The sequence below is a fragment of the Glandiceps talaboti genome, chromosome 11, assembly GCF_964340395.1.
Source record: "Glandiceps talaboti chromosome 11, keGlaTala1.1, whole genome shotgun sequence".
Taxonomy (NCBI): domain Eukaryota; kingdom Metazoa; phylum Hemichordata; class Enteropneusta; family Spengelidae; genus Glandiceps; species Glandiceps talaboti.
The window spans coordinates 13008759-13022569 of record NC_135559.1 but is presented as its reverse complement, the minus strand read 5'-3'; the positions used below and the strand labels follow the sequence as shown (position 1 = coordinate 13022569).

Sequence of the window (13811 nt, the reverse complement as noted above, 5' to 3'; positions counted from 1 at the left end):
CGACTAATCATTGAAGCCTTAAATATATGTTTACAATGTCGGAACTCCTGGGAATATTGCACGAGGTTGGTAATAAACAACCTTGATTGCGCAATTCCTGTCGTTTACGCAAGTATCCGTCGTCAGTAATATGAGTAATATCATTGTTGATTGAGCAAATAATTGATTTCCAACCAATAGTTATAGCTGCGCTCGCTGCAACTGGCACGTTTTTGTGAAAATGTTTTTTTTTAGGTACAATGAATAACTTACCGTGAACGGTGACGCATCACCTGTGGATAAACGTATTTTGGTACATATACATGATAAATTAAATCAAATTTTAGCCACTCAGAGTTTTTTTAGTTCGCACCTCAAAATCAGCGCCCTCAACGACGATTACAATTTCAACCTGTTTTTGTACTGCTCATGGATAACGTCGACCACTGGTTAACATGTTCAATGCCTAATTATTGATATTTGAACAATTTGCAGTGAATAAATATATTGTGGTTGTCTGATTGAAAAGTGATACTCCAGTTACAACTAGTACAGTTTTAACGTGGTGGTGGATCCAAAACTAAAATTTCACTCAAGAATTAAACTTATCACTACTTTATTACAGATAATATTGACAACTAATTAATGTCTGTTTATAAATGACCAATATTTTAGTATGGTTATTTGATGAAAAAGAACATCCTAGTTGCAGCTAGTACAATATTTCAAATATTATATCGAAATGTGTATACCACTGCCATATATATGGTTATCACTGCAGTTAAAGAGAATAAAATAAAACCCTCAAATAAAGGGTTCGATTTAAGTATATTTTAAACAATTTTAGCTTGTTTATACACCACGATCGTGTTTTTGCTTTGCTGTCACACAAACCGCTTGTATTGCTAGCAACGGCAAACGGTTAATGTTGTTTGAAAATCATGCGCTTACACGTGATTGGGGAAAAAATTCTCTCAAACTGATTGGTCACAATGTGGAGTGATAACTTACATCAACCTAATTGGTCATATTCAAATTCAAGTCAATATGTAAATGTGCCCTTGTTGAGATGAGCACAAGAGCGACATAATTTACATATAGTGAATATTATGTAAATACATACAAACAGACATGCTGATAGCTGCCATTGTGGGCATGGCTAAAATAATTATTTTGCTGTTACTTGCATACACGCTGAAAGAGTGTCCATGACTTTGAGATCAAGCCTCAGTTTGAAAAAAACATAAACTTCATACTAAGCTGACGGATTTGGTGTCCACTTGGTTTAGTTTAACTTTCTGCTTAAATTGCATAAAATGTGGATGTTAAATAAAACATGGCTACAACGTGTTTTAGTATCCCATGGCTTCTAGTATATACGCGATTGAAACAATTCACTTTAATTGTATGTATAAGGAATATAACATTACTTGCAGAACAAGACAATGCTTAACTTAATATTTTATATACAATAAAAGATCGCACTCTTGTTCTTCTTTCTGGTGTAGTTGCGGTGCTTAAATGTTGGTTCTCGCATTAGTAATATTATCTTATTAGTGGCGACATGCGAGTTAGTTTGATTACTTTTTTGTTCGAAAACATTTTTTTTATGGTTTTTGCCAGACAAATTAAATGTTTTTATACGAATTAAACTTTGGATCTTTACCCGAACTTGGCCTTGAAAGTTCATGAAAGGAGAAATGTGTGATTTGAAAACATTTTGTATAATTGGAGATATTTATGTAATATTGTTCTGATGACATATTTGGTGATTCAAAATGGCCCATACCACTACCTTGAAAAATGTTCTTTGTATGTCTCTTAACTAGCAAATCCACGCCAACTATTCAAAATTGCATGATAAGTGAGAAAAAAAGAGTGAAAATTGGCTGATCTGAGCAGCCATGAATTTACAGTTATATAACTGCCTATTGTTCTCCCTTTAGGGGATTATGACGTCATAGAGAGTACCGTTTCATGTCAGTTAGTATAGTAAGCAATGCAGACAATGGCAAACGACGAAAAGTGACACCACAAAACGATGCTTAATATTAAGATAAAAATTTAACTTTATTATTTTATCTTCATAATCAAATAATTTACAATAATTGTACATGATCATCATATAATATAGAAAAAAATACACATCTAATGGTAAAAATTCTGTTACATACAAAAGAACCATGTAACAGAGGTTACAGTCTTTATTTTCAAATTTTAATATAATTATACCATGTGCTATACAATATATGTTAAATTGAAAATATCAGTGTTACAGTCCCTTTAGGTACAATAGGGAATTTCACTGAAATTGAAAGTTCTGAAAATCTTGCCATATTGATTGCTTTTGGTCCTTTTCACAATAATAAATATGAAGGGGTCTTGATATCAAGAAAATTGACGTTTTCTTTACCCATAGAGTTAAAATTGGATTCTACGGCCATATTGGATTCTAAAATGGCGGCCAAATTGAATTCTAAAATGGCTTTTGTTTTGATAACATTATCATCTCTATTTAAAACGTTTGTCCGGTGATCCCTGTTTTTCTTCTTCTTGATTTTAAATGAGAATGGATTAGAGTTTTCTTGAACAAACAAACGGGGAAAAAGTTTAAACAGTTTATTTCCAAGATGCATTACATACGCACCATTGGTTACATAAGATACAAAACCATGGAAGTGGGCAGGAAATAATGCCACTTGGTTACAAATCGGAATCATTATTCAATTTGTCATTTCGTTAATGATAAATAATATACATGGGATAAAAATGTTACAGTAATTCATCCTCCACAACAATCATAACTTGATTTGCATGTCCTCTTTTGTTATCTGTATGTTGATTTATTTCCTTCTTGCTCTTCGGACACATTTTCCTCAAAAGGAAATAGTCGAAAATTTCAACCACAGACAGCAAGCTTGCCCCGAAGAACAAACCAAGAACACCTCCGATATCACCTGTAGGTAGAGGAATACAAACGACTTGTTAAGCACCTTATTATGGTCCATTGTAGAATTCAACCGAAAAACAAATGTCCGGTTGAAAACACAATAGTGCATATGTATATAGTCACAGTTAAAAGTTTACACTCTTTTTAAGTGGTAATATGGGTGATGCTTTGGTATTTAGTTTGGACTTTTAATTTATAAAACAATTTCTTCATGGCTTCCTACTTAAAAAATCAATGTGAAACAACATTGATTAAGTCTGTGTTTGCAACTCCATACATTGCAAAAAAGCTATCAAAATGTACAATAACAAACATTGTAGAAATTTACTGTGCTTTTGCAATTTATGGAGTTACAAACACAGATTGGTATGTGTTGTTTCACATTTCAACAGAAGGAAGCTAAGATTAAATTGTTCTATAAATTAAAATTCCAAACTATATACCAAATCTTCATCCATATGGCCACTTTAAGCTAATAAGTTTATACATTTGATGAGACGTTTGGACCAGAGAAGATGAGCATCATTGTTGAATATTATATGATATTGAAATAACGTTGGTTACATTCTTAATCAGTGAAAAAGTTCTCTTAACTTTGTTTGTGATCACGCACTTTTTAGTGACTCGCTGAGTTATGTCCTCATTTTATTCACGGCTTCACGTACTACCATGTGCTTTAAGGCCTCAACCCCCCCCCCCCCATGTGTGGCGCCCTCTTACGACACTTTTGTCGACGATGACTGCAAGATGGGTAACCTTAAGGTATATTGATGACAATAGTGTTCAAAATGATGTTTGTACTGTTGAAAAACGCAAACTATCCACAATAATTGCAACGTCTTTATCTGCAATACTATTGCTAATTACCTGTAATAATTCTCTGATTAGCAAGTTGAACCTCGAATTATTATTACATAATTGATTCAGAACAAAAGATCCTTTGTAAATAAATAGTTATTAGTTATTAAACTAACTTATTATAATAATTCTTGAGAAGGCCTTCCATGTTGCCTATTTGTTTGCAAGTTAGTTTAATTTATTAAAATAGCTTCTTATAATAGTACTTGAGAAACCCTTCCATGTTGCCATGGCACACAACACTATAATGACATACATACATATAACACTGAATATCTGATAGTCAGCCCGCTGGGTTACGACTTCAACGACCATTTTCTGGAAAAACACGTTGACCTTCAAGAAATTTTGCCTGAAAATAATAATCAATACGTTCAGATTATTGGTTTACAAAATTCATTATACTAAATGGTAAAAGGGCCATATTTTCAACAACTGGGCAATAAGTGGTGAGATCAGAGTCATAATTAATTAATTCATTTGCAACTTATCAAGTGTGACAGGTACACATTTAAAAAAACAATAAAATGCAACATACATATATGAATATTATACATACATGAAAACTCTTGGAGAGAAGCAAATAGTTCTGTACAGCTGTAATGTGACTTAATTGTATGCATAGGACAACTGTTCTGATATATATGTTATATATTTGATTCTACTGGTCAATTTGCACCATCAGTTGTGCACTTACTGAGATGTGTTTCTTAATGTGCCAATATCCTAATTAACTATGTAACATACCATTAGCTAATTAACTAACATACCGTTAGCTAATTAACTATGTAACATACCATTAGCTAATTAACTATGTAACATACCATTAGCTAATTAACTATGTAACATGCCATTAGCTAATTAACTAACATACCATTAGCTAATTAACTACGTAACATACCATTAGCAAATTCTTCTGTGTCATTGCCTCAAAACAGAAGATTTGCAACTTGACCAAAGAAGATTCGTAACTTACTAAATTACTTGTATACATTTCTTTAAAAATATAAAGAAACAATGTATATATGAAGTATGAAGGGTATGACGTACAGATAGTGAATTATTTTATACCCTTTGTAATTCTTTGAATGATCTACTAAGCTGATGAAATTGTTTGGTCAAGGTATATGAGGGTCCTCACCTTGCGTACTCATAACATATTTCATCTCCAGACATGGTTTTCACCTTCGATTCCATCAACTCCTGTATGAAACTCTCCTGGTATGTCGTATAAATCAATACAAACAGCTCATCATACACGCTATTAAAAGCATCGTAGAATGAAGTTCGTACATTTTCGTATTCTTGGGTTTCTAAATATGTTTCTATATCGAGTTCCCATAGCACTGTACGTATCGCTTGATCAAGGCTGTGTCTGTACCACCCCCTTCCAATCAGATGTATGTATGTGTCTTGGTACGTCTGGTTGTAGATATAACTATTGGTGTCACAAAAACGCGTGTCATTCGTACGTGCCACGTCAAAAGCACTTTGGTATATGTTAAGCGTCATTTTCAAAGTAACTTCTGTATATAAAGCTTTATAGAAATAGGGAAATGTTGTGTTCAACAGACTTAAAATGGTGACTCCATTCGGCAGATCGTCCATGGTGTAATTCTGTGATGCTATAAATGTCGTTAGGTCCTCCAGAATTGGCGATATGTCATTTTTAGCCAAACGTTCGTGATAGTAGGAATGCGGTATTGTTCGCCTGACAAAAGAAGGCAGAAAAGTTCACATTTTCAACCATGTAGCTTTTGTCGACTTAAAGCGTAGTCTTGGAACCATACTTCATTTCAAGGCAGATTAGTGGTGGCATTCCAGCATAGACCGTGATTGGTCGAATACATAATTAGACATATTTAAATCGCGCAATTGGTATATATAAATGTGACAGTCGACCCATGTACATCAAATTTATATTTATTATTATCTATATTCAAATTTATGCTAATGTTTTGCACACGTTACGTATTTATATGGCGATACTAATTGCCAGCTGGAAATAGGAGCCAGGGTAGAAAATTCAAAATCTCTCAAAATGTCAGGTAGGATAGCGAAATAGTGTAGTAGGGATAGTCCTTGAAGTCTACAGGTAGGCTATATATATATTATGACTGTTTACCTCAGGTATTCCGTGAAGGACAGACGGCACACTGTAGATCCCTCATTACTCATATCTTGCGTAACAGGATATGACGGATACGAAGTATACGATACTTGGACGTCATATGACGTAGTGTCACACAATTCTGTACAATGCGAGCACGTGGATCTTTTTGAGGCAATGTCGTCTGCAAGATGGCAAAAATGACGAACTTACACACATTAACCTTCTGATAAACAATCCTGGAGTGATTTGGAGTAAATAATTGATGGCAAAACTGAGCACGTTTGGTTTGTAACAGATACGTTTCTGTGATACAGAACACGCAATCATTTGCAAATCGTGTATATATCCATGGACAGTGTTGTCTACTTTAATATATACGTCACCTTTATGCCAATACATAAATGTGACGTTTTATATGGGGTAACAATGTACTCCATGGGACTACCACAAACAAACAAAGCGTATTGGACAAGAATTGTAATGTTTTCTTACCCATGGCTTCAAAATAGCATTCATGAAGCTCCTCTGGTAGACAAAAACGTCCATCACCTGATCAAAAGATAAATTCAGATTTGTGGTTTAAATGCACATACATTAACTACAATTTATGAATACTGTATTTCTTTCAGGAACATCAACATTATAGGAAAGCTGGATAATATCTGAAATCATGGTAGAAATGTGTTTTTAATTCATACAGTGCAGTACAGTGCAGTACAGTATAGTACAGTACAGTGCAGTACAGTGCAGTACGGTGCAGTTCAGTGCAGTGCAGTGCAGTGCAGTGCAGTACAGTACAGTACAGTAATGGAACTATAAATAAAATTGATACATTGTAATTCACTGTTCTTACTTACCTGGCATGTAAAAGTATTTGCAACCACACTTACTGATTACATAATCAGTCTCACATTCTATCCAACATTTTGATCTCGAATAATTCCCTTTGAAGTATTTCAGTTGTGCTTTCTCAGGGTTACAAGTGGAATGACCACGAGGTATCGGTAGGAGATGTTTCTAAAATAGGGGAAAGAGAGAATATAGACAAGGTAATTGATCAGAGAAACCCAGTGGTAGGACAGACGTTTTTGTCATTTTTTCTGTCCTAGGTAAATGTACGTTTTAAATTATGTATGTATATCATATTGCAGCCCTTTTACGAGACTCGTATACTTGAAAACACATCAACCCGGCAGTGACGTAACTTTTGCGGTTAAAGAAGATGTACAGAAAAGTGAAATATATCATCAGAGTAAATTCTGACTGATTTCGGAAGTTTGCTCCCAGCTTATAACTGTATAATGCTTCTGAGACACATCAAGCACTTTGTCATATAAATATACTATGCCATTTTATGTATGAGGTCACTTCGAAATTATTATATGGATGACACCACGTCTATAAATTGACACAAAAAAATAGAAAGGCCATTTGAAAAGAGAAAGACAACGTGTACTATAAGGTCTCATATTAAAGGCCTTAAAATATTAATTCTCTATTTCAGGTACAGATAAAAATGGGTTATGTTATGCCAGTCGCTTTAGAGCTGTTGTGTGGTGAAAAGACTCATGTTTGCCATCAATATTAATACAAAATTAATCAAATACACACTTCCTTTAATATCTTGCACACCTGAAGTATTGAAAATCAGAGGAAATCGAAATTCACTTTCATTATAAGATATATATGTATATATCTGTGTGATGAATAAAGTAGCCTGTATATTACACTAACTGAACGTGAAATTCCTTTTATTCTATTTGCACTTCAATTATCTCTCATATTTCATATTCAACATTTAATATTTGTCATTGACTTTACTCAATATTTAAAACCAGGTATGACGTCATGTCTCTGTTTCTATGACATCGGACATTGACTTATGACCATTAGTGAAATGATTACCATTTAATAAACCGACAATATGTACACAACCCACTGTGTGATCGATAGCAATATGTCTAGATTTGACAAAGGGTTGTGTGACATCTTAAGAATGCATTAACAAAACATGTCTTTGATGTACTTTTCAGCTATAAATCTAACTTCAGACAAATCTGTTTAATACTGCACTAGTCGCAACTGAACATATTATTTTTGAAGTTGTATACATGATAAATCAAATCAAATTGATTTTTGGGTCCGTACCCAAAATCAGCGCCCTCAACCTGTTATTGCAATACTAATGGATAAGATATACAATTGATGAATATCTGCAATGTCTGATTATTGGTATTTTAACAATTGTCAGTGAATAGATTGTGGCTGTCTGATCGAAGAACTGTAGAATAGTACTGTTGCAAACTAGTGCAGTTTAAACATGCCTACAGATTCAAAACTAAGCCTTCACTCAAGATTTAAACTTGTCACTACACCACCAACGGATAATGTTGACCAGTAATTAACATATACAACGTCATTTTATAAGTAACTGACCATTTTAGTGAGTATATATTTGGTTATTTGATGGAAAAAAAATTCCCAGTTACAGCTAGTGAAGGATTATAATGCAAGATCACACAATTAATGTCAATTAGTATAATATTCAAAGAGATAATGTTGATCTAGTATTGTAACAATGCTCAAATTTTGCGTTGTACTTGCCTTAGCCAATGTCAATTATTCTAATCCACACTAAAAGCAGAAAAATGGTTGAAGCACTCCGAAGGCGTGGCTGTTGTAATTGTGAGTTCATTATATTTCTAAAAATAATAGTTGTACATTATACGACAATGCTTCTATATGGGATGTTATCAACAAGTGATACCAGAACCTATTGTTAGTTAGTTAGGACACATTGAAGAGCTCTCTGTGAAATATGTATGACTTCCGCCATTCCTGGGACATTCAAGAAAATAATCAAGCTGGAAAGTATTGATATTACATGATGGTGTGATATATGATTTTACCTTGGTACTAACCTTTTTTGGTATACCTTATTAGCCTCACTGGTACACATACACAGCACCGAAATATATAAACATCTATTTTGAAGTTAAACATTTATAATTATAATTGTAATTAAAGTGAATCTTACGTCAACTTGTGATAAAGCAACCATTGTTTCTGTCCCGGGAATCAAACCAAAACCAAAGTTTTCAATGTCAGGTGAATCATTCAAATCGTGAACCATTGCCTTGAAACCGACCGAGTCTCTTGGTCCATTCACGTAGTCTCCAGCCTCCACGTTCAGATATAAAGTTAAGCCATGTCGAACACCTACACGTGAATTAAACATAGGCAGACGAATGAACAGTACACATTTTATATCATAATGAACAATGATTAACATGTGACTTCTTTAGAAAGATTTTTTCTTGCATCAAACATAAGAATAAAATTTGACAGAACAGGACTATTTGTTATACAGCAGTAACAGTATATATATACTAAGCATCATACGATCTAAGTTAAAAACAACAACAAATTTTAACCCTTAATACGCTTGCGCAAGTGTTACAGATGACATAGTCATAGTTTTAGTAAATTCCATATTTTGAATATATTATGCCCTACATCGACTGAAAGGTCAGTAGACTTTCTCAGGGACATGGAATTTAGAGCACAAGAGAATTCTTATAATTCTGTAAGACATTTCACACATAACTAGAATTCATATTGATCATTTATCAATGTTAATTGGGAATAGTCATTAGGGCATAGCAACTCCTCCTAAAGACTTAATATGGTTTGCATTAATTATTCAGCCATACACATTGCGTTATGTAAATTTGGATATTTATGAAAATAAAAGGGAGTTTACACTTAGGCACTTTCAAGGAGTCGAATGAACGGAGTAGAGGCTAAATGCTTTGCTATGGTTCCAGTGTGTACTTTTTTTGTCTGCTAGCTAGTTCCCTAAAATCCAAGTGATCCCGTATAGAAGTGGAGATAGTTCGAGTATAGTTACATGATCTGCAAGCTAGATGTGGAGATCAGAGAGTAACATAAGATTCAGTGCGAAAATACTTTTGCATTTTGTGCAGGAAATCTCAATAACTGCATACAGTCTTGCAGACATATACAAGATATATGACGCTTTTACCTGCAGTATTAACATGTAGTATTTCCCCAATCTTTCCGGAGTTGAAGGTAAAGCAAACTCCATAGTTCGTAACCGTTTTGGTGAAATTCTCAGAACCACAGTGTTGTGTATGGCCACGCCAAAAACACCTACAAATGATGGGAAAAATACAGTCATTTAAGCGAATTATGTTGACATAATATCACAGATGCTTCATTTATAGAGCATGGGGAAACCTTCTGCTTTGCATGGATGTTGATAAAGTTAATATCTATGTATGTTTGTGTTTTTTGCCTAGGTGACATTATTTGACAATGTTCAGTTTGGTATTAGTTCTTGAAAGAGTTTTTACAGCACCTGATAATCGTGTACTTTACATGGAAACGTAAATACATGGAAGTTAGAGGTCGTGCAAGGAAGGCCTAATAAAAAAGAATTGTGTAGTTCCGATTACGCTCAATTTTAGAATAGATGGGGTAGGTAGATTTTATTTTCTATTTTATTTTTTTTCATATGTGAATATCTAGTTCAGGTAGTTATGTTTTCCCTTGCTTTCCATGTGGTTTCTGTGTTATTAGTTTCTTCTCGTACATCCATTACAGATTGGAAGAGCAGTTTCATATTGTCTTTTTAAGTTGATGTCAGTTTGATTCCGCATCCACTATTTCTTGCGAGACTTCACAATTTTCACGATTTCATTATTTTTTTCTGAAATACGTAAAACAAAGTTTAGGGTTTGTGTGAAAAACTAGGTGAGGTCGGGTAACCGGAACCAAACATTGTTTAGGCCTAATAATGAAATAAAGGAAAACTAAACAATTATGAAGGGAAAGGTTATCTAATTAAAATGAATTTTAATAATTTACCAAAGAATAGCGTCATCCTTTGTGTGAGCAACGGCACTTACAAAGCCGAGCAAGTCATCTCCAAACTCTGTTCCGTAGTTTGCCATTTCCCAATATGGTGGACTTATGTTTTTTGAGGTCAATCCAACATACTCCGGGCCAAACACCAGCTTCGTTATTTTTAAGGAGTCTTTTGCATACGTATATCCCGAAATATCGGCAAGACTCGTTTTTCTAATAGCAACAACAAAGAATAGCAACTTGTCACTAATTAAAGTCGACGAACCTATGTAGTGTAGGCTTACAGGCAAAACCTTAATAATGATGTATCTAAATACACGTCATGGCGTGTCTGTCATTAATCGAAATATCATGTTCAAATGCAGTCAATGACACAGTTCTTGCAAAAATGGCTGGGGATTTTTTTAGTGGGCAGGCAATTTGTTTCGATCGGTAGCGGGAGGGGAGCCAACAAGGAAGAACTGCGGTGGGGGGGGGGGGGAGTCATGATTTTGATACAGTGGGAAGGGAAACATGTATTATTGGGGAGGGGTGGGGAGCACTGTAAGTTAAGGCACATTGTGTACGTCAAAATCAATTGTTGGTATAGTGGAAGGCACAAACGTTTTCCTGGTGGGGAGTGGGTCCATCATTCACAATATTGGATGGGCAGTGGGCTGGCGGGCAATTTGAAACCCAGTGGGAGGGAAACAGGGCAGATATCTTTCACCACCAGTAGGAGGCAGATAGGAACAGCTGTAAACACCCGCCCCACATTTTTTTTTATAATTTTTTTTTTTTTTTTTTTTTTTTTTGGGGGGGGGGGGTTCGGCGATCTATTTAAAAACATATTTTTGGTCTGAAACAACATATAATTATATGAAACCACAAATCTGCCCGTTTGCTGCACCTGTATAATTAATGAGCAAGATTGTCTGTAACGTTCAAGGTCAAATATTACAAATATAAAGTGACGGTTATACTTCAAGGTCACTAATATTGTATGTACAGCGCTTTTGAATATTAATTAATAGAAAAGGCGCTTTAGAAAATAAATAAAATTAAATTAAAAATTAATTTCTCGATTTGTACTTACTTGATTAAATTATTATTACAGATTGTCAACGCTGGGAACTGTAAGCGGCTTTCTTCTTTGAACTCTGTGTTCATTGACACTGGTTTCAATATGAAGGTAGACACTATGGAGAAGCATTGCACGCCGAGACCAAACGAAGCACCAAGAACAATTAACAACCAAGTAAACCTGAAAAGTATGAAATTTTAGTCATAAACATTACTTCAACACGTATTATAATTATGTTAACATTCACAGTAGATAGATGGGCCTATAGATAGATAGATAGATAGATAGATAGATAGATAGATAGATAGATAGATAGATAGATAGATAGATATATATAGATAGATAGATAGACACGAACTCAATAAACACGGAGTTTTATCTGCTCTGTACTATTTATATAGATACCTTTGTCAACGGAAACCAAGAATATAATAAAATTAAACAAATTATTATTTTGACAGACAGACAGACAGACAGACTGACAGACAGACAGATATATAGATAGACGGATAGATAGATAGATAGATAGATAGATAGATAGATAGATAGATAGATAGATGGATGGATGGATGATGGATGGATGATGGATGGATGGATGGATGGATGGAAGGATGGATGGATGGATGGATGGATGGATGGATGGATGGATGGATAGATAGATAGATAGATAGATAGATAGATAGATAGATAGATAGATAGATAGATAGATAGATAGATAGATAGATAGATAGATAGATAGATACGAACTCGATAAACATGGAGTTTTATCTGCTCTGTACTATTTATATAGATACCGTTGCCAACGGAAACCAAGAATATAATAAAATTAAACAAATTACTATTTTTAAGAAACAGAGAAAAGTTATCCGGTGTGTCGTAAATTATCACTTTTTAATTGATAAAGTAATTATAGATATATCAAATGAACAATTTCAATTTCAAAACACATTCATCTGATTAGCATTCATGCAGAAATATAAGACAAACAAACGCTTAATATAATTAACTATAGATATAGATGTATGGTTAAATGGCTGACGAGTTGATTGACCTTATCAGTAGGACAGGGCGTTTTGTATCTTATTTATATGTATAGCATTATGCCATTGTTGAGTTGATTTTCTTCAGTACCATTTTGAAATAATTTTATGGTATTGTGATCAACTATTTTTTTTATATCGTATTCAAAATTGAAATGACTTTGAATATTCTTTGCAAATATTTAATTTCTCGACTAACCTTCAACAAGATATTTCGGACTAATTTTCTTAATTGATTTGCCCTTCTTTCGACCATTGTTCTTTAGATAAATCAGTTTGTCCTCGTGATAAGTAGTATTAAAGGCAATGGTATGATTGCAGATTTTGTGTCAAGACTTATTTTAAATTACTACCAAACCAGAGTGACTATAGAGTATCAATTAGGCGGCACGGTCTTTTACATGTGACGCAGGACTTTTTTTGTTACAAATTACATAAAACGAATCAGGCACTGTTAGCCAGTAGGCATATGAAACGTAAAATTTTACTTCCTGAGAACACAAATAAACAGTTTTGTGTTTGACACGCCCTTGTTTTATTTGACAGAGATGTTGTTTGTGTTCACAGTGAGATAAAATGTATCACTTTATATGCTTGCGCAGTGTCAGTGTCTGTATTTTGTTTTATGGAATTTGTAACACAAAACATTGTGAGAGATGTACAAACTATTATTGTGTTGCCTAATTGAAACTTTGTAGTCACTCTGGTTTGGTAGTACCGTTTGTTGGGGGATAGATAGAGAGACGAGAGCCATAATATGCGGTCTGCTAGATAACACATTTCATGTACTTACAAAATTAGTCTCGCAGCCAGACTCGTGACTATCGTCCCTTTGCTTTGTAGGGCGTACGAAGTGCGAAGTGAGGGACTATAGTCCCGACTATATAGTCCCTCTCTTCTCGCGGCTAAGCCGCTCGG

General features: G+C 34.2%; 1 protein-coding gene across 1 annotated transcript in view; it reads right to left on the bottom strand.

The window, feature by feature from the left end:
• Nucleotides 1-2751: 2751 nt before the first annotated feature.
• The window catches only part of LOC144442036 (acid-sensing ion channel 2-like), a 12133-nt gene continuing 1073 nt past the window's right edge, over nucleotides 2752-13811 (bottom strand). The window contains exons 2-11 of the mRNA XM_078131308.1: nucleotides 11866-12033; nucleotides 10791-11003; nucleotides 9946-10073; nucleotides 8938-9119; nucleotides 6758-6917; nucleotides 6393-6449; nucleotides 5913-6081; nucleotides 4929-5498; nucleotides 4048-4139; nucleotides 2752-2936 (exon numbers count right to left, since the gene is read on the bottom strand). Of these exons, the coding sequence (XP_077987434.1) occupies nucleotides 2752-2936; nucleotides 4048-4139; nucleotides 4929-5498; nucleotides 5913-6081; nucleotides 6393-6449; nucleotides 6758-6917; nucleotides 8938-9119; nucleotides 9946-10073; nucleotides 10791-11003; nucleotides 11866-12033 (1924 nt within the window). The remainder of the gene's footprint in view (nucleotides 2937-4047; nucleotides 4140-4928; nucleotides 5499-5912; nucleotides 6082-6392; nucleotides 6450-6757; nucleotides 6918-8937; nucleotides 9120-9945; nucleotides 10074-10790; nucleotides 11004-11865; nucleotides 12034-13811) is intronic.